Genomic DNA, 24,312 nt, shown 5'->3' on the forward strand with positions numbered 1-24,312 from the left:
GAGAGCAAGAGCGGCTATCTTGTTTACACGGTCTCTTATAGCTTAGGTTGGTCTCAAAGTCTTGGTGTAGTTGAGGGTGACCTTGAACTCTTGCCCTTCCTGCCTCCACCTCTCAAGCACTAGGATTGTAGGCAAGTACCACCAGGCCTGGTTTGTTTGTTTGTTTATTTGTTTTTGAGTCTCACTCTGTAGCCCACTGGTCTCAGATTTACAATGATCCCCCTGCTCCCGCCTCCCTACTACTGGAACCATACTACCCGGAACACCAGGGTTTGAAATTCCCCCGGAGTTGTTCTCTGCAGACACCAGGGGCTTTGTGGCGCAGAGAGGGAGGAGGAAGGTAGTCATTGGTGTAGGCACAAGTGGATGGATAGGGTGTCATGGAGGGACAGCACCCAGTGGAAGACCCTGCCTCCCCTCCCCCCCCCCGAGTGTCTCGGTACAGATTGTTCTGCTGTAGATGTCATCCTGAGGGCGGGTGATTTTAGCTGTCTCAGGGCTAGAACCCATTTCATAGAAGAGAAAACTGAGGTCACTCCCAAGCATCACATTGGTAGCGTTGGCCAGATGCAGTTTGACTCCAAGTTATCATGGCCTTGGAGCCAAAGTAGGCACCCTACCCTGCTCCACATCTCCCTCTCTCCCCGCCCCTAACTCTAGGGCCTCTTTCATCTTCATCCAAACAGCCAGAAGCCTGGTGGGACTTGTGTGCCCACCTTCCCACTGCGTTGGAGCCTGGCTTCCAGCCCTCTCCCATATTGACTCCTCTGCTCCTTGCAGTGGTCCTGAAGGTGTTTTCCTCTGGAACAGCTTTGTTTGGGATAGGAAAGAGGAGAAGAGGAAGCAAGACTGGCCACACTGGGGACCGTGGAACCCTGCCCTGGGTCCTTGGAGGCCAGAGAGAAGCAGTCCTCATTCCCTGGGGTCTGTTAAGTGCTAGGGCTACCTGTGGGGCTCAGAGGTCTCAGCATCACTTGAGGGTGCATGGAGGGCTGGCCTGCAGTGATGGGTACAGGTATGTGGATGCAGATGAGGAAGGCACCCAAGTGCATAGGTTTCTCCCAGCACAGCTGTGGGAGCTGTAGACCCGGGTGTGTGTCTTGCTGCTGCCACTTGCCAGCGTGACCTTGAATAGGTCCTCATTTGTAACTGGCATTCTGCCACCCTGCTCAGCCTCCAGAGCCCTGGGACGGGACAATGGGAGCTGGCTTGCTGTTGGCCCATGGGCTGCCAACACTGACTGAGACGGGTCACGGAGAGGAGCAGTCTGTGGCTGTCAGGCCCAGGAGGGCAATGCCTGCCACCTGCCTCCTCCGTGCCCAGCCCCTCCCCAGGAGCTCACTGAGCAGGCTTGGGAATTAAAGTCATAAACAAAGCAGATGTGGCATCCGTCTTTTTGACAGCACTGCCAGCCAGGTGATGGCTGAGCGGAGGAAGGCTCAGTTTATGAGGAGATCGGAAAAATTTACTGTTGGCTGCTCTCAGGGACTGGGAGTCCGGAGAGGGAGGGCGGGATGGGATGGCAGGGGCTGTGTAAGGGAGGCACTGGTTACCCATTGTGCTAGCTGCAGCTATGATAGCAGCACAACTATCCCAGCAGCCAGTTTAAACGCATTCACCCACGTATCATCAAGGTCTGTCCTAGGATTTTGCGTTTCATCTTTAAGGTAACCCACTTTACAGATGAGGAACCTGAGGCTGGGTGAGGTAAGCACTTACTGGCCTATGGTCATACAGGTGGTAATTGTCAGAGATGGGATTTGGACCCAGGGCTCTAGAGATGTCCTGCCTCAGGCTTCTTGTAGGATCTTCCTACCTCTTCTCCATGAGGGACCAAGGAAGTCTTCCTTTCGGGAAAAGTGAGGAAGGACAGTGTTTTGGGAACACCTACTATGTGCCACCTTGCACCCATTAGGAACTTGTAGTTGTTCAGACTGTCAGGTGTTGGTGACCAGAGCATGCCCAAGCCTTTCTCTTGGTTACGCAGTCAGGAAATCGCTGGCTTTTATTTAGAGGCTGGCTCTGGGGCTGTGAGATGGCTCAGTCAGAAAGCACTTGCCTTGCAAGCGTAAGCAACTGAGCTTACCAAGCCTGCTGTGTGGATGTGTGCGTGCCTGTGATTCCATTCTAGGGACGCAGAGACAGACAGATCCCTCGGCTCAGTGACCAGTCAGCCTAGCCCACGTAATGAATCTGGGCTGGCGAGAGACCCTACCTCAAAACTGAAACAAAAACAAAAATCCCTATGTGGATGGCTTCTGAGGTTGACCTCTGACCTACACACACACACACACACACACACACACACACACACACACACACACGGAGGCCTAAGAATATGAGCCTATTTTTGCTCCTACCCTGGTAAGTCATATACTTGATGAAGCTGGTCCTCGACACACACACACACACACGACAAATACATACACGCACGTGCACACACACACATACAACGGGGAGGGTGAGAGGGAGAGAGGCTGCCTGCGCCCAGCCTGTGCTCATTGAGCAAACCTGCCTCAGAATGTTCTGGCAGTCCGGCCAGGAGAGTGGTATTGTCTGACAGCTCAAGAGAGGAGAGAACTGGTCATGGGGGGAGCTGGGAGCTCCGGGAGCCTAGATAGCTCGTAAGGTCAAGAGAGCAGCGTATGGTGAGCAGAGAGCACTCAGGTCAGGTGGAGGGCAGTGTGTGCAGAGAGCAGTGTGTGCAGGGGGCAGTGTGTGCAGAAAGCACTGTGTGCAGGGGATGGTGTGGGCAGGGGGCGGTGTGTGCAGGGGGCAGTGTGTGCAGAAAGCAGTGTGTGCAGAAAGCAGTGTGTGCAGGGGGCGGTGTGTGCAGAGGGTGGTGTGTTCAGGGAGCGGTGTGTGCAGAGGGCGGTGTGTGCAGAGGGCGGTGTGTGCAGAGGGTGGTGTGTGCAGAGGGTGGTGTGTGCAGAGGGCCTGAGATGGACCCATAGGAGCCTCTCCCACAGGGCTTAAGCAGAGCAGGGTGAGAGAGGGAAGGCTTGGGAGGTCACATGGCACTCAGCAAAGCCTAGCCACGTCCAGTGGTCTTCAACCTGCTGCCTGCTGCCTGGGAAGGAGGCTGCTGGGTGGTCGGTGGAGATGGCAAGGAGGCTGTAACACCAGTAGGAGGGACAGGGCACAACAGTAGTGAGCACGGGTCGTTTCCGGCAATTTTTCATTGTCACCGCAGAACCTGCGGAACCTGCGGAAGGATTTCAGGCCAGGGAAAGAGGACAAGAAGCCGAGGCTGGCTCTCAGCAGGCAATGGAGGGGCAGGATGGAGGAGGAGTGGGCCAAGGACAGGCAGGAGCTTGGTCTAGGATCCCAGGGAGGTGTCAGCATACACAGCTGTGAGCATCTGAGTGAGCCAGCATGGAGATGCCCTGGAGGTTAGGGGAAGGGGGAGGAGAAGAGGGGCTGCCAGAAAGTGAAGGAACCCTGGGAGGGAGTGGCCTTAAGGTTTGACCCTGGAGGCTGTGCGACACCCACTGAACTCAGCCAGCTTCAGCAGCCCCCTCCCCCACCAAGGCCCTGGAGGTTCCCAGGGAGACAGACCCCCCCCACACACACACTTGGTTTCTGCCCCCCTACCCCTGCTTCCAGTTCTTCCCACTTTCCTGGAGTCGGCTACGAAATACCTGCCCAGCATGGTGGAGGACAGCTGTGATTTCAGCACTTGGGAGGCTGAGGCAGGAGGATCACCCTGGTACTGGAGACTAACTTGAGCTGTAGAGTGTGACCGTATCCCAAAAATCAAACAAAACCTCCTAACTAACCAAACAAAACATAAACAATTGGCATGGAGTCGGGCATCAAAGCCTGGTCAGCCTGGGAGGGCTGAAGAGGACACGGAAGTGAGTCTCATCCGCACCTCCTTATGGGATGGTTCCGTCCAGAGCGAGGAGACTCATGTGTGTATCGCATGTGTGTTTATATGAATGTCCGTGTATGGGCGTGTGTGTATGTAGTATACACAAACATGTGGATCTGGCTGGCGAGGGAACTGGCTCGATCCTGAAAGTGTCTACAGGAATGACACTCAGGATGGTGGCAGTGTGGGCTCACGTGGGGGAGTGGAGAGGAGCTGTGGACTCTGATTATTTCAACCTTGAAAACTCATTCCGATTACAATTTACAACCTGGCGACAAAGGCTGCGGTCTCTGCAGTAACCACCGCTCAGGGCTTTGAGAGAGAAAATCCTCCCCACCTTCCCCGCTGCCTGTCACCCGTGGCTGAGCCAAATGCATCTCTGCCTTACGGTGCCCCGGGACACAATTAGGACATCTTCAAACTGTTGCTGCTGTCACTGCGCCATGTGCCCGGAATTTATTTCCTCCTGCGGCTCTTCGCACGCGTGCCTCACCTCCTCCCAGAGCTGCGAAGCTCCTGCTGGGCCTGGGCTTCTGTGCATCTGTGAGAGAGGGGACTCTGATTCCCTTTTCCCCTGCCACCTCCCTGCTCTAGACCTGCAGACAGGGGTCCCTAATGTTGTCTCTGGCCTGGCTAGACAGGAGGATGGTCTGGGCCTGGGGCAGGAAGAGAGAGCGGTATGGGGGTCTGTGGAACAAGAGGTTAAGGTTCAGATCACCACCCCACTGAAGGGCACTTTAGCGGGTCATTATTGCCTTCTGTGGGGTAAAGGCCAGGAGTCCAAGGCTGGGAAGGGAAGGAAAAGGAAGGAGAGACAGAGAGACACAGAAGAGGGAGATGTAGAAGGTTCTCACAGCCTGACCCACTCTCGGGTGGCCATCTTAATTTGTGTCATTTGTAGCTGGGCTAGCATGTTGAGGCATTTGTGGCCAGGCCTGTGATACTGCCAGCTGGAGAGTCAGGAGGGCTGGGCATGAGTCTGCACCTAGCCCTTCCACAGCACCCCTGCCGAGACAGCTCCTGGAGGGTGTCTGCATCCTTAGCATCCCTTTCCCCAGGGACCTATGACCCCAGAGGAAGCACAGAGTGGCCCCGGAGCCAGTGCTCCGTCATGATTCTATGGAAAGGTTCCATGGGGAGCCAGGGCCGGGAGAGGCCAGGGATATTACTCCAGGGGGGCTGCTGGCCTTGGAGCCACATTTTCTGCTGCCGCCTCCTGCTGCATTCCCTATCCTTGCCCGACTTCTTACTGAGTGTGTCCTGAGTGGAGGTGGCAGGGAACTGCGAGGGAATGGGGTTCAGGGCCTGTGTGTGGGGTACCGGGAGGGGGTCTTGGCTGGGATATTGAACTGAGTCCTGGTTCTAGGAGAGAATTTTGGGAACTGAGCCCAGCCCCCATCTTCTGCGGCCGGCCGTGTTCTCCTCTGGCCTCTCAGCACCCCGCGGTGGGGGCTCTGACAGGAAGATGGGATGGGGCAAACTGGAGGATCCGCATTCTGCTGCTCCAGCTGTTTGTGTCTTGACCCGGAACTGGCAGTACCGTTAGCAAATTAGACAGTGGGGCTCGGAGGAGGCATTGGGCAGTGTGGTGGGAGGAGGTACAGGCTGGCTCTGGAGATCGGGGCATTTGCCATGCCGCCCAGAGACCCTACCCTGTCTGTGTGGCTGGAGCATGTCTCTCCTGGTTTCTGCTTTCTTTCTCATGGCAAGAGGGTAGAGGCAGGCACCCAACCGCTCCCCTGCCCCAGGCTGTTGCTGCTGGCATCTCCAGTGTCTACTCCCAACCAATGAATACCTACCCTGGCTGAGCCAAGGATAGTCCTGGCCAGCAGTCTAAATGACCAGCCAGCCACTAGTGACAGGTGCCACGGCCCATCAGCCCCAGCTCCAGGATTCAGGGGACCGTGAATGCCTTACTGGTGTGAGGGAATTGGATAGTGGGGTACACACTAGAAATGGCACTGAGCTCTCCCTACCCCAGATCTGATTCTGAGGTGCCCTGGGCAGGGGGATGGACATGTTGACCTCCAGAGTTTCTAGAGAGTGGGGGCTGAATGCTAGTCCAGCCCATGGGGCCTCTGCATGTTCTCCATGTCCTTGGGCAGAATCTGGGAGTGTGGCTAAGACCCAGCCGGTGCCCTTGTTTCGTTCTGTGGCTAGGCAGTGTGCTGGGCTATGGCTTGCCAGCTCCCTGGGTTTCCTAGAGGCCCTGTCTGCTTTCTCCCTTCTCCTACCAACACCTCTGAGGCCCTGGACCCTCTTTTCAGCTTTCTGCTGCTTCCTTCCCATGCCCAACACCAGGAAGAGGCCTGGAGTTAGAACGCATGCATCTAGCTCCCGCTAGGACCCTGCCTGTCACCCAGCGTTTCTGTGCCTTAGTCTCTCCATTGCAAAGGGACTAATTACTCCTGGCAGCAAGGTAAAGATTCAGTGGCATCCTGGGTTCAATCCAGAGACCCACATGGTACAAACAGAGCTGACTCCTCCAAGCTGTTCTCCGACCTCCACATGTGGGCTGTGGTACATGAGCACCCACACATAATAAATAATAAATGGTATTCAAAAAATGTCACAAAGAGAGAAGGGGGCTGGAGAGATGGCTTAGTGGTTAAGAGCACTCATTGCTCTTCCGAGGACCCAGCTCAATTCCCAGGACCCACATGGCAGCTTACAGTCATGTATAACTGCAACTTCCGGGGATCCAATGCCTTGCTGACCTCCCCTGGCGTGCACATGGTGCCCGTGCATACATGCAGACCAAAAGCTCATACACATAAAATAAAATAAATAAATCTTAAAAAAAATAATACTCAGTGAGCCAATCCACAAAGCCAGGCACATACAGGACTCAGCACAGCCTCTGACTCAGGCAAGCTCAGCAGATCCTGGAAGGCATAGTTCTTATGATCCTCACCACCACACAGAGCCCAGGCCAGGAGCTGCCCCCTCTAGGAAGACCTCCTGGATGTCTGCTGCTGCTTCAGAAGCCCCATCCTGGCCACTCGTGCCTTGGTGACACTGTTTGACCACCTGCCTGGGCCTTGTTCCCTCACGGCCTCAGCAGGGTTGGCAGATCCACTGACGACACCCAGACCTCTGGAGGCTCAGGGACTTACACAGGGCTGCTGAAAAGAGTCTGGGTGGCCACACAGGAGAGTGTTGTAAGAAGCCTTCCCAGGAATGTGTAACTTTTCCCCACCACCTCCTTGTAAGGTCCCAGTTACAACCAAGGTTTGAGTCTCCCACAGCTCACCTGGGAGACTGATGGGAGCATGGGGCAGTGGTTACAGGCAGGAGTGTGGGCAGCTTCACAGTAGCCACACTGGAAGGTCTGCACTTTGAATGACAGCTCCTCTGTGGCCACAGAGATGGAGCCTCCCTCCATCCATGTCTCCTTGTAATTCAAGGCCACATGTAATTAGGGAAGAACTGTGTTCAAGTGGCTGGAAGAAGTGGCTACAGAGTCAGGCGAGGTCCAGTGACCCTCACGTCCCTTCCTTCCGTGATAGGATCCAGCTGTGAGGAGCTATTGATGCAGGCACAGCTGGCTGGACAAAGATGGCAGCTGTTTTTCTGGGAGGATGGCACCCTACACTGGGGGGTATGTGGAGGAGGTGGGGGTGCTCAATCAGTGGTGACACAGCTACTGGGGGTTCCCTCACACCGCTGCTGGGAAGGCCGTGACTGAACTGGGAAGCCTTGCAGGGCTGTGACAACTTCTGGTGTCAAAGCAACAAGAAGACATCGAGGGCATCAGGCAGCCAGATTTAGCCTCTTTGGCTTCCTTTTGTTTGTGTCTTAGGAAGAGGCCGTCGTGGTCTGGAGTGGCAGCCCACGGAAAGCTGCTTCTGGGATACCACGGCCCTTGGAAGAGACACAGCTCCTGTCCTGGTTGCTCCTAAGCCTGGGGGGGGGGGGGGTAGGCAACTGTTTTCTTGGTGATCCCAGGTCAGCTGAGAGAGGGTTAGCAGATGCTACAGCCCTAGGGCTGTTACAAGATCACTGCCTACTGAAGATGGCGGGATCAAGGGGCTTGTCCTGGCTGTTCTGGGGCCTAGTGGGGGTACAGTGCAGGCTGTGGACTCACTCTTTTTTTTTTTTTTTTTTTTTTTTTTTTTTTTTTTTTTTTTTTTTGGTTTTTCAAGACAGGGTTTCCCTGTAGTTTCTAGAGTCTGTCCTGGAACTAGCTCTTGTAGACCAGGCTGGCCTCGAACTCAGAGATCCGCCTGCCTCTGCCTCCCGAGTGCTGGGATTAAAGGCGTGCACCACCACCGCCCAGCCGTGGACTCACTCTTTTACCCTCTGAAGTCACTTTCTGGGCTCCATTGGAGCACGCTCTCCGTATACACGTGGTGATGAAGCAGCCATAGGGAGACCTGGCTGTGCCCAGCCCGGGCCATGCTCAGGTTCCCATTGCTCTGCCGAGCTCAGAGGGCCTCACGGGTGCCTGGCATGGTGTTCCTTCACAGACCGAGAACGCATCGGGCAGGACTCAGCCTATGAGCAGGAGGGGAAGGTGCAATTCGTGATTGACGCGGTGTATGCCATGGGCCACGCACTGCACGCCATGCATCGTGAACTGTGTCCTGGCCGCGTAGGACTCTGCCCTCGCATGGACCCCGTGGATGGTACCCAGCTGCTTAAGTACATCCGGAACGTCAATTTCTCAGGTGGGGGCCTGGAGCGGGACACTACTTGTCTCTGGGGTGGTCTGGGCCTTGCAGCTCAGAGTATAGAGGTCTGGGCTCATGAGGGTGGGAATGGCAGCCTCTGCAGATGTTCTGGGTGGGCGTCTTCCCGGAGACACCTCTGTCTCTGCGCCAGGGTGAAGGCTCAGCAAAGCCCTTCCACACAGGCATTGCCGGGAACCCTGTAACCTTCAACGAGAACGGAGATGCACCAGGACGTTATGACATTTACCAGTACCAACTGCGCAATGGCTCGGCTGAGTACAAAGTCATCGGCTCCTGGACTGACCACCTGCACCTCAGAGTAAGCCTGAGGACAGGGAGGGAGCATGGGGGCAGAGTGCAGGCGCCTGGCTGGGTCAGAGGTCACTGGCTGACACCAAGCTATCTGAGAGTGAGTCCCTGGCTGCCAAGACCTCACTAGAAAGCAGCCATTTTACCCAAGAGGTGCCCTGGCTTTCCTTCTTGCCCTTGGGGTGATAGCCCCAGCAATGAAACAGTTTTGTTTTGTTTGGGGTTTTGTTGTTGTTGAGAGGAAACACAATGAGTTGTCTGGGGCTTCGACTCTGCACTGCAAGGGAGGCGCGTTCCCAGAGGGCAGAGCATAAAACCTTACGGTCTCCTGCAGGTATCCTCTCAAGGCAAGGAGCTCCCGCATCCTGCCCAGCACAGACCCCTCATTCCATGCCCCAGCTGGAGCAAATGTCTCAGGATACTGTCCCTAGGGATGTCACGTGGCTTGGAGGGACAGAGCCTGTTCCTGGAACATGGTTCTCCAGGGTTGGATGGAGAGCGGGCGGATCAGGCGTGCTTTTCTCAGAGGACAGAGGCAGCCAGGCCTGTTCACAGTGGCAGTTTGGCGTGTGCGCACCTCTCTGTACTGCCGTTCTAACCGTGTGATCTTCCCGAGAGGCTGGTAGCTCTGGGCCTTGAAGGCTGGGTAGGTGTGTGTATAGTTCTGAAGGTCCCCTCTTCCCTCCCTGCCAGTCTGTTTCCAAGTTCCGGCTTGGCACCCTCCTGCTGCCTGTTCTGCCCTTATCTAAGCAAGGGACTGGGTCACAGCAGTGAGGTAAGATGAGGGCTGGGTTTTCCAGCAGTTCCCTGGGTGACTAGGTTTCGGTTGCCCGAGGAGCCACAGCAGGCAATCTTGCTGGAGCTGAGGGAGAGAACCAGGGTGACCAGGCTACCTAAGGGGATCTGTAGGTGAAGGAAGCTATCCTAGTAAGGTCCTACGGGACTCCCTGTGGGAGTCACTGGGAGTGATAAGAGGCAGCAACTCTTGGAACAGGTGGAGAGCAGCGGCTTCTCAAAGGTGCACAGCCCCTGGGCATAGTGCAGACCTAGGACTGGACCATCGTCCTGGGAACAGGGTTTTTCCAGCGTATCTATCATCGTCCCGGAGCCTCATCTTTCCTTCAGGACCACTGCATAGCCACTTTGGCTGCTGGAGTGATACATCCCATAATACACAGAGCCCACGCAAACCTCTTCATGTAGGTCTCCTTTACGCCTTGCCCTTTCCTACTCCCTGCTACTCAGTTCTGGAGCTCTCTGAAGAGCCTCAACCATCTGAGCACATTCCCGCAGGAGAGGGCATTCAGCAAACATGCACACACGTGTGCACACGTTGTCTCATCTGGCCAGGCTGCTCTGAGAACAAACCGACCGACTGATTGCCCTTAGAGGACTCCCTTTGACCAGGGCTCCCCAGTTAACCAGACTCCCTGGCTAGCACCAGTAGCTCTTCCTGGCCACCGGGTTACTTCCTACAATGTTGTGAGGGATTTGGTAGTGTGACACACTCCTGGGCGTGACAACACTCCTGGGCGTGACCACACTCCTGTGGCGTGACCACACTCCTGTGTGTGACACACCCCCGTGGCTCCCTTTGCTTGCAGCAACTGCATCCTCAGAACCCTGGGACTGAGCTCCATTTTGAGCAGGATGTAAAGGACTGCTAACCCCAGGGCTCTCATTAAGTGGCCTCTGATTGCACCTCTGCTCCTCCTTTCAACCGAGCAGGACTCCGGAGTTGCTGGCGGAAGGGAGCTCAGGGCTGAGCCGTGAGGCTGTTGTCTTCCACTCTGGGGGGCATGAGAGCCACACGGGAGGGGCTTGTTCAGCCAGGCAGAGGTCTAGGCAGGTTGAAAAGGGCACCATGCTTTCCAGGCCTCGGGGTTTGGAAGCCGGGACTCTTGGGGTCTTTGCCCTGCACTGATGCTCAGTATGACTCTAGGGTGTCACTTCTAGGCTCTCTAGACTCAGTTTCTCCAGAGGAGTATTGAGAGTTTCAATTCTAGCTAGGTTAGTGGTGTCTGGGTCACATGGGTAAGTTGTCTGATTCCAACTGTCAGCTAGTCAGCTCTGGTGAAGTCCAGGAAGCTGAGCGTTTGGCCAGTGATGGGCTGATCCAGGTGTGCGGCCAGAGACGATCTCAGGGGTAAGGTCTGGGCACTGCCAGCACATCCTGAAGCCAGCTCTATGGTGCTGTCATTTCCAGATAGAGCGGATGCAGTGGCCAGGGAGTGGCCAGCAGCTGCCGCGCTCCATCTGCAGTCTGCCCTGCCAGCCGGGTGAGCGGAAGAAGACAGTGAAGGGCATGGCCTGCTGCTGGCACTGTGAGCCCTGCACAGGGTACCAGTACCAGGTGGACCGCTATACCTGTAAAACCTGCCCCTATGACATGCGGCCCACGGAGAACCGCACGAGCTGCCAGCCCATACCCATCATCAAACTGGAGTGGGACTCGCCCTGGGCTGTGCTGCCCCTCTTCCTGGCTGTGGTGGGCATTGCCGCCACGTTGTTTGTGGTGGTCACTTTTGTGCGCTACAATGACACTCCTATCGTCAAGGCCTCGGGCCGGGAGCTGAGCTACGTGTTGCTGGCGGGCATCTTTCTGTGTTACGCCACGACCTTCCTCATGATCGCAGAGCCAGACCTGGGGACCTGTTCGCTCCGCCGTATCTTCCTGGGGCTCGGCATGAGCATCAGCTACGCTGCCCTGCTCACCAAGACCAACCGCATTTACCGCATCTTTGAGCAGGGCAAACGGTCGGTCAGCGCGCCACGCTTCATCAGCCCGGCCTCCCAGCTGGCCATCACCTTCAGCCTCATCTCCCTGCAGCTGCTTGGCATCTGTGTGTGGTTTGTGGTGGACCCCTCCCACTCGGTGGTGGACTTCCAGGACCAGCGGACACTTGACCCCCGCTTTGCCCGGGGTGTGCTCAAGTGTGATATATCCGACCTGTCGCTCATCTGTCTGCTGGGCTACAGCATGCTGCTCATGGTCACATGTACCGTGTATGCCATCAAGACTCGGGGTGTGCCCGAGACCTTCAATGAGGCCAAGCCCATCGGCTTCACCATGTACACCACCTGTATCGTCTGGCTGGCCTTCATCCCCATCTTCTTTGGCACCTCACAGTCGGCCGACAAGGTGGGTGGTGGGGGCTCTGGGGGTATGGCTGAGTGGGGATTGAGAGCAGGAGCCCAGAGCCCAGGCAGCCCCGGGTGACACCTTCTGTTACCCCTCACTCTGTTTTCTCTCTCAGTTGCAGGGTTTCCTCCTCTGGGGTTTTTATCTCCCATGCTGAGGGCAGGTACAGGCAGATGCCAAACTTCTCTCTGGGGTGCCCTTGTGGTGTGGGCCACACCCAAGGAAGATGGCAGCTTGAGAAATTGTTTTTGGCATCACCAGGGGAGTGATTCTTGGGAGTCTCTCCTGTGTGTCTGGCAGGGGTATTTGGGTCTGTTGCTGCTAGACCACAACATGGCAGCTAAGACCTCCTTTTCCCTCACCCCTGCCTAGTGAGTTCCTCTCCTCCCAGAGGCCAGACCTCTGCCTTCAGACACTGGGGCCAGCCCTATCCTGGATCCCTGCCCTCCCATCCTGGATCCCTGCCCTCCCATCCTGGATCCTTGCCCTCCAAGGGTCACCTCCTGGTACCTGGAAGGAGCTGCTAGGGTGTATCGCCATCGGAGATAACCCCCTCAGAATCCAGACAGGGTGGTGTTGCACCCAGAGCTACATTACAGGCTGCCCTCACCAGTGTGGCCATGCTACCCAGCACTAGCCCTTCTCCTAGCCTCCAGATGGAGTCAGTGGAGAGACTGAGTTTGAAGTCCTTGCACTTGGTACGCAGTCTCTATAGAGGCTTCTGCAGCCATGGGTGTTAAATTCTGACCAAAGCCAGAGCTATGGGATACCCCGGTGCAAGCTGGGATGGGATCAGGCTATATTAGGAGCCATGAAATGAGAGAGAGAGAGAGAGAGAGAGAGAGAGAGAGAGAGAGAGAGAGAGAGAGAGAGAGAGAGAGAGAGAGGGAGGGAGAGAGAGAACAAATGTAAGCATGGCCTTCTCATGTGTGCCTGCTCAGCAGTAGATGAGCTATGTCTGAGGTACACAGGACCACCAACAGTCATGAGGGCATGGTGTGAGCTGAGGATTCACAGCTGTCTGCATGGTGAAGGTGTGTGCACACAGGGGCAGGTGCTGTGGAAGCTGTGGATTCACAGCTGTCTGCATGGTGAAGGTGTGTGCACACAGGGGTAGGTGCTGGTGTGAGCTGTGGATTCACAGCTGTCTGCATGGTGAAGGTGTGTGCACACAGGGGCAGGTGCTGGTGTGAGCTGTGGGATTCACAGCTGTCTGCATGGTGAAGGTGTGTGAACACAGGGGCAGGTGCTGGTGTGAGCTGAGGATTCACAGCTGCCTGTATGGTATGTATGGTGTGTGTGTGCACAGGGGCAGGTACTGGTGTGTGCTGTGGATTCACAGCTACCTTTATGGTGAGTGTGCACACAGGGGCAGGTGCTGGTGTGTGCTGAGGATCCACAGCTTCCTGTATGGTGTATGTGCACACAGAGGCAGGTGCTGGTGTGTGCTGAGGATTCACAGCTGCCTGTATGGTAAGTGTGCACACAGGGGCAGGTGCTGGGGGTTGTATAGAGGTGGCCGTGCAGCTGTCCGAATGGATTTGTGTCTGTGCTTATGCTGGGGGAACTCCTTTGCCTACATGCTTGTACATCTGGTAGCAGGGAAGGGGTGTAAGGTGTGCGTGTGAGTTCAGGTACAGTTAGCAAGAGTGCATGGCTCCCCTGAGTGTCATGTGAGGCAGTCCAGGCTGTTCTGGTGAGCCAGTGATAGCTCTTTTGCCTTAGCCAGGATTCCCAGGGATTAATGGCTGTGAGGTATGGTGTGCCATCTATAATGGCCATTCTCTTTCGTGTAAGGTCACTGCTCAGCCAGCCTTGGGCAGGGTGTGGCTGTAGAGTCTGCCAGGATACAGGAGGTTCCAGTCCCCACTGGGTCAGCCTGAGTGAAGGCCCAAAGTGAAGGCTTCTCAGAGCCCTGGCACAGAGACAGGGGACTGTGGCTCACACATCCAAATCCTGTTATCTGTGCTTTGTCTCCCATCAAACCCTGTTCGCCACTGTGGGCCCGTGGCTGTGGCTGGCAGGACTTCAGAGAGAACTCCACAAAGAAGCTGCAGTATTGGCAGGCTGCCTGCCTGGTAACAGGATGGTGGCACGGGTCCCAAGGCTGGGAGATGGTTAGGTGGTGAGGTCACACTGCAGGCTGTCCCTCACTCTGCTGTCTTTAAGAACACCCTAAGGGCTGGCTCCCTCCCACACTCCTTCTCCCGACTCAGGCACCACCTGAGCTCTAGAGGAGTGGGGCTTCTCTAGGAGGGATCACCAGCCACCTGCTCCTGCTAGCCACATACACCTGTACACAGGGGACCCCAGAAACGGTGCTGGAGCCAGAGACCAGCGCCAGGGCTGGAGGGGAAATCTGAGTCCTGGAGTAAGGGTGGGTGTAATTCCTTTACCTGGAGGTGGCTAGGGACCCCAGGGAGCTAGAGAGCAGATCTTCCACGACTTTAACTCTAGTGTGAGCTGCTCTGGGCCCTTTGTGTCTTCAGGGAGACTCCTGGGCTGGAAAGGGAAATAATCCGGAAACAATGGCTGTGTTCAGCACTAGGTGCCTCTTATAGACGAGCAAAGGCACACACAGGGTTCTGGCACATACTACATAGTCCAAAATGCTGCCCACTTTGCCTGTGGGGCCATAAGCCCAAAGAGGGGAGCAGAGGGGAGCAGGCCTGCCCAGCATCTCACTGTGGGCCAGGACAGATGGCAGAACAGACGGCCCCTACTCCTCAGGACCCCTGCGGCTTCAGAGAGAAGGGTGGGCTTGTGTCCTGCACTGTAGGGCTAGTGGTGACATGTGCCAGCTGCACATCTGGAGGCCTGGCAGTCTTCCCGGAAGAAAGGAATGTCAGATGCACTCTAGGGCCGGAACCCAGGCTCAGGGGCATTTCCTGTCCCCTTCATGCCAGCATCTGGGGCCCCAGCTGAGCTTAGAGGGGCAGCCAGGGCCTGGATCACCTGCCAGAAAGGAGGATGCAGTAGAGAACCTGGGCGGGGCTGTGGCAATTGCCGGGCTCTGTTTGGAGGGCTTCCGCCATTGAAGAATGGATTATCCGACACCCAGATTAATGGGCTTTCATTTTGCTAAACATCTGTCACCGTTAGTGCTGGCGAGCGAGCATGAAATGAGCTCCAACAGCGCTGCTGCCACAGCCGTCTGACGCTGGGTGTCGTGGGTCCCCTGCCAGGCCTGATCCACATGGGTGGCACGTGGTGGTAGTCACTGGATGAGGGGCTGCTGGGAGCCATTCGGAGGGACTTGCGGGTGCTCCTGTCACCCACAGCAGCCCTGTGCAGGGACTGTTCCCCAAGGTCAGCTCTGGTCCCCAAGAGCTGTGCTGGAGACATTTCTCCAGGTTGGATGTGGGGGTGGTCCACAGGCCTCGATCACTCTATCACAGACAGACATGCTCCCCACACCGTGCACACTGTTAACCCTGCCCTCGCCACATCCCTGTGAGGTAGGTACTGTAGTTTTCAGGCCTGTGCTGTACATGAGGAAACTGAGGCACAAGAACTGATCTGTCCAAGTTCACATGCTAGGATATGAGTCCCGGGAATTCTGAAGTCCCAGCTCTAGACGATGATTCTGCCTGCCCGAAGCCGTCAGGTGCAGAGTGGGCCTATCCCAGCTGTATCTATTCCCGGAACAGTTCTGAACAGGTCAGGGCCCTCTAGGATGCAAGGCAGCTGAGCAGAGCGGGGCGGAGCTGAGCGGGGCGGATGGAGCTCGAGCGGGGCGGGGTCAGGGCCAGGTGGGCGGAGTCTTGGCAGGGAAGGGCGGAACTGACCTCCACCTGCGGGCCCCTCACAGCTGTACATCCAGACCACCACGCTGACGGTCTCCGTGAGTCTGAGCGCCTCTGTGTCCCTGGGAATGCTCTACATGCCCAAAGTCTACATCATCCTATTCCACCCGGAGCAGAACGTGCCGAAGCGCAAGCGCAGCCTCAAAGCTGTGGTCACCGCAGCCACCATGTCCAACAAGTTCACGCAGAAGGGCAACTTCAGGCCCAACGGGGAAGCCAAATCAGAGCTGTGTGAGAACCTGGAGGCCCCAGGTGAGTGTATGGCCTCTTCCCTCTGTCTCCCAGGCCCCGCCCCCACCCCCTTCTTGCTCAGGCAGCTACAGGCCTCTCTCAGGTAACCATTAGGAGACAGTGGGTGGCCCCTGAGCACAGTTGTCCCTGTTTCGCCCTTCCTGGTGGCTTCAGAGAACTTTAGAGGCTCCCTGTGGACGGCCACATCCTCTGTGCCAGCTCACCTAATTCCTGCAGGGTGCTGAGTCCCTACCATATCCCTGTTCCACCTCTCAGTCCCTTTGGGGGAGGGGCTGCCACAGAGGCCCAGGTCCTGGAGTAACCAAGGAGGGGTCTTTGGCTTCATCTCTAGTGGAGTCTGAAAGACGGGAACCCAAGAGCATGGCCATCCTGGGGCAGGTGAGCGAGAATGGAGTGGGTGGGTCTTCAACTAGGGTCCCCACTGAGCAACATTTTCCCAGGGGCTTGTAGGAAGTCCCAGCTGAGAGGGTGGTGAGCTGAAGGCCACATACAGAGCCAGTTGGTGGCAGCAGGGTCAAGCTTGACCTGGCTTTGATCCCCAGAGGAAGATGAGGCTGGCCTCAACACGGTGTCTTCATCTGTGCTATGGCTTCCATGTCTCTGGGGTCCCCATCCTCTGTGTGGGGCAACATACCAGGTTTCTGATGTGTCCCCCCACCCTGTGTTAGCAGCTTCTCTGCAACATGCTTCCCTATTCCTGTGCCTCCTCCTATAGAGCCATGTGACTCTTGCCCTCTGAACCTGGCCCTTCCTTCATGTTCCAGCTTAAGACGGGGAGGGGCAGGGTGCCCCCCCCATCCATGCAGCTGCATCTGTATTTCTGGCCTGAGCATAGCGACTCCTGGCTCCTTCCTATGGACGTCTGCCCAGTCCAGCCCTATTGCTTCCAGGACCTGTGCACCAGAGCAGAAGCAGCTTTGCACACAGCTCCACACACACACACACATGCATCCACACGCATGCTGTCTATCAAGAGCAGCATGTATCAATGCTATGACTCAGGAGGGTGACAGACACTGTTACCCTCAGCAATCGGAAGGGACCACAGGGTGAGGGTCTTTGCAGTGTTCTGATGGCCACACTGACATTGTCCCTCTGCCCTGCTCAAGTCCATCACAAGGTCACAAAAGGAAGTGTGGCAGGTAGGGGTAAGCTAAGCCCCCAACCCTGCTCCTTCAAGGGAGGGGCCAGCACCCCCTGCAGCTCCTTCTGTCCCCTGTCTCTCAGTGTGACAGGGCTGCAGAGTGATCAATTCCAGGAATAGCCCAGACGAGGGGGTGTGAGAGGGAGAGCGGGGACATGTCACGTCCATGGAACAGGGACATCTTTCACCCTGTCAAGTTCAGGCCACATATCTTTAAACAAACAACAGAATAAATAATTTAGAACCCTGATTGCAGGCAGATTGGCGCAGAATCACCGGACAACAAGCGGTGGTTGTTAGCCTTGTGCCGCAAGCTGGCTCGCAAATTGCCGCATGGTTGGCTGGTGACTGAGAACCCTTGGGAGGGCTCTGCCACACCTTCGTGCTTTCTTTCACAAAGGGGGCACCTCTGCAGTGCCAGGTACCCACCCTGGCCTCGCTGCCACGGCAGAGCTGAGGGTTGCATCTGTCTCTGACCCGAGTGCCAGCTGCTGTTTGTTGTCCCCTGGTTTGCAGGCAGAGAGCCACTGCTCCTGCTAGGGGAGGGTTAACTGCAGGCCACAGGGCACTTGCTGAGGAGGCCCGGATGGTGACCCAGGTCCCCTCCCTGCTGACTGATTTTTACCGTGTGCCTACTGCTAGCCAACTTGCTGTTCCCATTTCCCAGGTGGTGAGACAGACTTTGACAAAGGCCTTGGGGCACCCTGGTTTGCAGCTGGGGGCCGAGACCCCATTCTGCAAGCTTTGGAGTCAGTGAGCCAGGTAGTTTAGAGGAAACAGACAACTCTGGCTAGTGGGACCCAGAAGGCCTTACCATGTGCTTTTTTTCTTATCCCCTTAAAAGCTTCTGATGCAGCAGGGCCTGGGGCATGCATTCCCTGCAGGGGTCAGCTCCCACCACTCCTGATGTTTCCATCTCCAGGCCCTGAGTGGCTGGAGGACCTTGCAGCTGGGAAAGTTTTTATCCATTTGCACAGGGGATGAGGGAGTCTGGGGAGCTGGTTCATGGGAGCTGGGACTGCAAGAAGGACCATCCACGGTGGCTTTGCTGGGGCAGTGGGGTTTAGACGGTGGAAGTGTTGAAAGTTTTAGCAGTCCTTTGGGAGAATTCTTGCTTGCTTCTTCTGACTATAGGAAAGGGAAACTGAGGCTCAGCAGAAAAAGGAGGAATCCACCTGGGGTTACCCAGGAAGGAGGAAGCTCTCTTCTACTAGAGTGAAACTCTACATGCTTCTCATCCAGCACAGCTGCCAGCCTGCATCCCAGCTTCTCCTGAGCTTTCCCAATCCATCTTAGGGCCAGGGTGGCTCCCAGCTCTGTCCCATCAGTCTGCAGTTCTCTTGGTTATCCAGCTCCCTGGAGAGATTTGGGGTTGCTTTGTGTACCACTGTTCTTACCTTTCCCTGAATGTTAGGACACACTTCCTTCCATTGAACTCAGCTTGATACTTCTTCAGATAGGGCGCCCACCACCACTTCAGGTCACGTGCCCCCTCCCCCTAGCCAGGAGAAAGTTGTTTCTTTAACTGAACTGAATTCTTGTCTTGGTACCTCCTAAGGTCCCAGAAGAACCAAGAGGCTCAAATCAGGCAGATGTTTATCACTTGCTAGTGTCTAAGAAGATGATGGATGGGCCCCATCTCGTTGCTCTTTTGGCCCCCCAAGGATTGAAGGCTGGCTATCTCCAGTGTTTGCTTTCCTCATGAAACAAAAGAGAGGGCAGACGTGCAGGGGGAACCACTGTGTTGCTCAGACTGTGGTGGAAGCTGCACACCATCATCCTACCTGGCTTCTCATTGCTGTGATGGACACCATAACCATCGGTAACTTGGAGCCAGTGGAGGAAAGGTTAATGTCATCCTAAAGGTTGTAGTCATCATTGAGCTAAGGCAGGAACACAGGGCAGGAGCTTGAAGCAAAAACCACAGAGGAAGAGGAAGGCTACTTACTGCCTTGTTCTCTGGCTCATGCTTTCTAGCTTCTTTATACAGTTCAGACCCACCTGCCTGAAGATGGTGTGGCCTACGGCGGGCTGGCCCTTCCACATCGATCATTAGGACAATTCCTCACAGACATGGCCATGGGCCAGTCTGATCTGGGTAATGTTCCAGCTGAGACTCCTTCAAATGACTGTAGGCTGTGTCAAGTGACCCTAACTAGGACACCATCCTCCCTTGGATTTCATTAACAAGATTTACCACGGAGCCTGCTCACCTGCAAGAGAGGCTGGGAGATGTCCTTGACTTGGCAGCCATGTGCCCAGTGTAACAGGGATCAGGGAGGCAGCCTTGGACCTCGGTGCTGCCCTGCCCTGTCCCCTCTCTTCCAGGTCTCGTGTCCCTGGCCCACCCCCAAGGGTGTGCCCCCCTTTCAGAGCTGAAAGAGTCCCAAGGGAAACAAAGTAGCTCCAAGATGAGGAGAGCATTTTTTTTTCCCATCCAAACCTTCTCCACCCCCACCCCAAGCACCCTGTCACTGCCCCTGATGGAGACCCCCAAACATCTCAAGGCAGGACCAGCCAAGGGTGTGGCCAACCTCCTCGTGCCTCTGACCATAGAGGCAACCTTCCCTTGGTCTTACTGGATGGCCAGGAGGTCTGTACCCTGGTGGGGTAGGGGAGAGTCACATGCCTCTCCTAGAGCTGATGCCGTCATCTGGCTGGGATCCTAGGGCAGGATCCTTAAGGGTGCTGTGGCCAGGAAATGGGAAGACCTCAGAGGTGCCACATCAGTCTTAATTGGGATGGAGAACATGAGTGGAGGTCAGAGTGACCAAAGCAGAGAATGTCAGGGGGACAGGCCACCAGGCCTGGACAGGCTGTATGCTCTAGGTCTCCAGGATCAGGGACTGTGTCTTGCTTGGGCAGAGGTTGTTGTGTGTTCAGTGCTTGTCTCAGCTGCTTGCCAAGCAGGGCCCTCTGATGACCACTGATTCCTCTCAGTCCCACACTGCTCCTCCAGCCCACCACTGTAACACACCGAGTGCTTTCTCTTCCCAAATGTCTGGGGCTGAACCCTTGAAAGATTTCCTTTGGTGGATGTTTTAAGATTTTTAAGATTCTATAATTACATCATACGTCCAAAGAACTATTTCGAGGCACAATAGTTAGGAGATGATCATGGGTCTATAGTGGGGAGGTGCTCAAAGATGGGGTCACATCTGAGTGACTTTGTGGGGACGAGGCATGCTCCAGGTTGTGGCTCACCTGAGCAAAGATGGGCCGGGGAATCCTGTGTGGGACCTGGGGTTGGGGCTGGCAAGAGAGGCAGCTTTGGAGCAGGTGTGTCCAGCACCCAGCTGGGGTAGCCTGGGCTGGGAGCCTGGTGGAGTTTCATGGGGTAGTATCTCTAGGGACGGAGGCCTTGGCGGAAGCAGTGTTGACGCCTGGCTCTCTGCTCTCTCTCCAGCACTGGCAACCAAACAGACCTATGTCACCTACACCAACCATGCAATCTAGCTGGGCTGAGCCAAGCAGGTCGAAGAGTCACAACCTCTGAGGATGGTGCATCGGGCCAGGGCCGTTCCTGAGGGCCCTGCTGATGTCCTGCCTGCCCCATGGGCATCCACGAATGTGGCTTGGTGCTGAGGACAGTAGAATCCCCGGCCATCACTGCTGGGCAAGCCGTGGTGGGCAACCGGAGGAGGCTGAGTGGCTGGGGTCCAGCCCCAGGGCACAGGGGCTTGGTCTCAAGATCCCAGCCCTGGCTTTTTCTCCTCCTCCTGCCTCCGTCTGTCCTGTTGGTGACCTGGTTGGTCCTTACCCCTGTCTTTGTGTTTCTCTTTTGTCTTTCACTCTGCATGTGTTGTCTGTTTGGGCTTTCTGCTTCTGTATGTTCCTTTCTGCTCCTGCCCTGTCCCATGCCTTCTGCTTCCTTGAGTTGCCCTACCCCCATCCCATGTCATTTCTCATGCATTTTGCTTTTCTGTCCTGTTAGCCTCATCTCCCCCAGCCTTTGCTCCATCTGCCAACTCTTTCATGTTGCAAAAGAGAAAAAAAAAGGGGGGAGGGATCAAAACACACACAAAAAAAAAGCCCAAACAAAAACTAATCTTGAGTGTGTTGCAAAGTGCTGCGTCCTCCTGGTGGCCTCTGTGTGTCCCTGTGGCCTGCAGCCTGCTCGCCCACCCTACCCGTCTGCCGTGTGTCTCGCCCGCCTGCCCGCCTTGCCCCTCCTGCCAACGACACGGAGTTCAGTGCCTGGGTGTTTGGTGATGGTCCCTGATGTGTAGCATGACTGTTTTTATACTGAGAACATTTCTAATAAAGATAAACACATGGTTTTGCACCTGGCCTATGTGTCCACTGAGGGCCCCATGCTCAGCCACAACAAGTGGCCAGGGGGCAGAAGGGCAGCGAACTTCAGAAGGCTGCTGGCAGGAGGTGAGGGGAAGGCTCCATCGTGGTTTTAGATCTGGATGGTTGGTATCCCAGGACACTGAATATTCCAGCACCTATTGGGGCTGGAGAGATGGCTTGGGACAGAAGATGTCTTGCAGGGGCCGGGCGGTGGTGGCGCACGCCTTTAATCCCAGCACTCGGGAGGCAGAGGCAGGCGGATCTCTGTGAGTTCGAGGCCAGCCTGGTCTACAAGAGCTAGTTCCAGGACAGGCTCTAAAAAAAAAAAAAAAAAAAAAAAGCTGCAGAGAAACCCTGTCTCGAAAAACCAAAAAAAAAAAAAAAAAAGAAGATGTCTTGCAGAAGACCCCAGTTTGGTTCCCAGCATTCACATCAGGAATAGCTCCATGTTCCAGTGGATCTGCTGCCCTCCCCTGGAGTTCTTGGGTACTGCATCCACCCATGCATATAATCTACACACATACACATACAATTGAAAATAAGAAATTTCAGCCAGATGGTGGTGGTGCATGCCTTTAATCCCAGCACTCAGGAGGCAGAGACAGGCAAATCTCTGTGAGTTCAAGGCTAGTCTGGTCTACAGAACGAGTTCCAGGACAGGCCCAAAAACTATAGAGAAACCTTGTCTCAAAAAAAAACAAGCAAACAAATCTCTAAAGATTTAAGTACCTAGGAGATTATTCTACTGTTAACATTTCTCCTGGCCCCTGCTCCCCCCAGCCAACGGTGTCCCTTACAGAATTTGGTTCAGGCATCAGGGTCCCCAGATCCAGCCTGACTTTCCTATCTCCCAGGTACTAAGGTACCTGGGACCCATGTCTTGGTACATGGTGCTGCAGGGGTGTGACTCTCTGCAGGTCTGTATATCTGTCTGTTCTGGATGTATCCAACTCCTCTGTGCACACATCTTTGTTGTGTGTGCAGGTCTGGTGTATAGACAGACATGTGTGCGGCAGGTGTACAAGTGTGTGCTGTTGGCAGGTGTGCAAGTGTGTGCTGTTGGCAGGCGACTCCCTTGACAGGCTGGGAGGTAGGCAGGGGGCACGGCTCAGAGGCTGGGCTCTGCCAGGAGAAAGTCAGAGAGCTGGTGACGCAATGAGGCCACAGCTGGCAGTGGGACTCACCCCTGGTTCTTGGCACTGCCCGTTCCCCACTCTCTCACCCTATAGCTGGATGACAGGGATGTGGCGTGTCGTAGCCCAAGGGATGCAGGGTCCCTGGGCAGGGAGGCAGCAGGGACCAATGTGAGATATGCAGATGAGATCACCGTGCGGTGCACCAATTGAGGCCCAGGCCCCATGAGCAAGCCCTTACTCCTGGGGCCAGCTGTGTTCAGCCTCTCCTTCCCATCACCAGGCCTGTGCGTGGCTCCCTGCACCTGCTAGTGAAGAGGAGAGTCAGAAGGGATGGCTCCCTCTGACTGTCTGCTAGGATGGCCCCAAGGCCTCTTGGATTAGATTCTGCCCAGTGCTGGGCTAGCACTAGGCTCAGTCAGGCAAACCTAGATTATCGGATCAGAGGTGATCTCCAGAAGCTTCTGGGTAAGTATGGGGGAAGGATTGGATTCGAAGGGAGAAAGGCATCTCTGGGGGATTCCTACAGCATCCCAGCCTGGGCACCTTGCCCCTCAACTCTGAGGCTCAAGGCTAGGTAGGTAGAAGGCCTGGCCCAGAGCTACGATGCCAGCGTGGCCCGTGACCATGTGTGGTAACACCTCACTCTTGTTCTACGGTGGATCAGCACCCAGTGCTCTGTTCCTCTCACAGTCAGGAGGAGATGGCGGGAGGGGCCAAGGTCAGTCCTCAGTCTTTCCTCCCACCCTGTGGGCAGGCACTGGCCAAGGAAACTCACTTGCCAGGGCGTCATTCTTGGGAAGCCAGCCTAAACTCTGAAAGGTTGATTCCTGGGGAATGGTGACAGCCACACAGTGTTTAGTAGGGAAGCCATGGGCTGCATGCATTCTAAACCCCTGAACCCAGAATGTGGGCACAGAAAACTGGGGTGGGGGGCGAGTCTGGCAGGAGTGACCTGGAAGTCAGGCTGCCCAGCTCTATGGGGAGTGGGTAGGTTCCTGTGCTCATTGCCTGGGAGACACCGTCAGGGAAGCAGATGGAAATGCTGGTGTGACCTGCTCTGAGAAGGTGAGGGGAGCTCTTCCTGGACCAGCTGGCAGCTCCCATCCAAAATTATACATTAAATTTTTATTATCATTTCTTGTTGCGCCGGGATGGTATCTTAGGCCTCTAGCACACTAGGCAAACGTGCTACCGCTGAGCTCCACCCCTCAGCTCCACCCACCTCAGCTCCGCCCACCTCAGCTCCACCCACCTCAGCTCCGCCCCACCTCAGCTCCGCCCACCTCAGCTCCACCCACCTCAGCAGTCTCCTCTCATTTTTGTTTTCTGTTCTGAGACAGCTTTCTCTACGTTGGCTCTACACTGAACTCTCATTTCTGTCTCCCCAGCCTCTGGGGTAACTGGAATAGCAGGTCTGCACTCCATTCCACGCCCCAGCCAAGTGGACAGGTCTGCACCCCACTCCACTCCCCAGCCACGTGGACAGGTCTGAACCCCAACCCCATGCCCCAGCTACACGGACAGGTGCCACAGATGCCCGGGATTTTACATTTCAGTAAGACAGGGATTGAAAGACAGGAAGATGGAATCACTATAGGGCCTGGAACATTCCTCTGGAGTTAAGTGGGGGGACTATATCCCCAGTATCTTTTCTATCCTTGCTTACACAGCACAGCTGAG

The 24,312-nt window shown here is 55.7% G+C and overlaps 1 protein-coding gene across 2 annotated transcripts in view; it reads left to right on the forward strand.

Moving 5' to 3' along the window:
• Grm4 (glutamate metabotropic receptor 4) overlaps nt 1–20,656 on the forward strand; it is a 71,698-nt gene extending 51,042 nt beyond the window's left edge. For both annotated transcript variants that reach the window (XM_038342935.1, XM_038342936.1), the window contains 5 exons: nt 8,344–8,544; nt 8,730–8,866; nt 11,063–11,998; nt 15,810–16,056; nt 20,607–20,656. In XM_038342935.1, the coding sequence (XP_038198863.1) occupies nt 8,344–8,544; nt 8,730–8,866; nt 11,063–11,998; nt 15,810–16,056; nt 20,607–20,656 (1,571 nt within the window). The remainder of the gene's footprint in view (nt 1–8,343; nt 8,545–8,729; nt 8,867–11,062; nt 11,999–15,809; nt 16,057–20,606) is intronic.
• Nucleotides 20,657–24,312: the final 3,656 nt, after the last annotated feature.

Source organism: Arvicola amphibius, chromosome 9 (assembly GCF_903992535.2).
Source record: "Arvicola amphibius chromosome 9, mArvAmp1.2, whole genome shotgun sequence".
NCBI lineage: Eukaryota > Metazoa > Chordata > Mammalia > Rodentia > Cricetidae > Arvicola > Arvicola amphibius.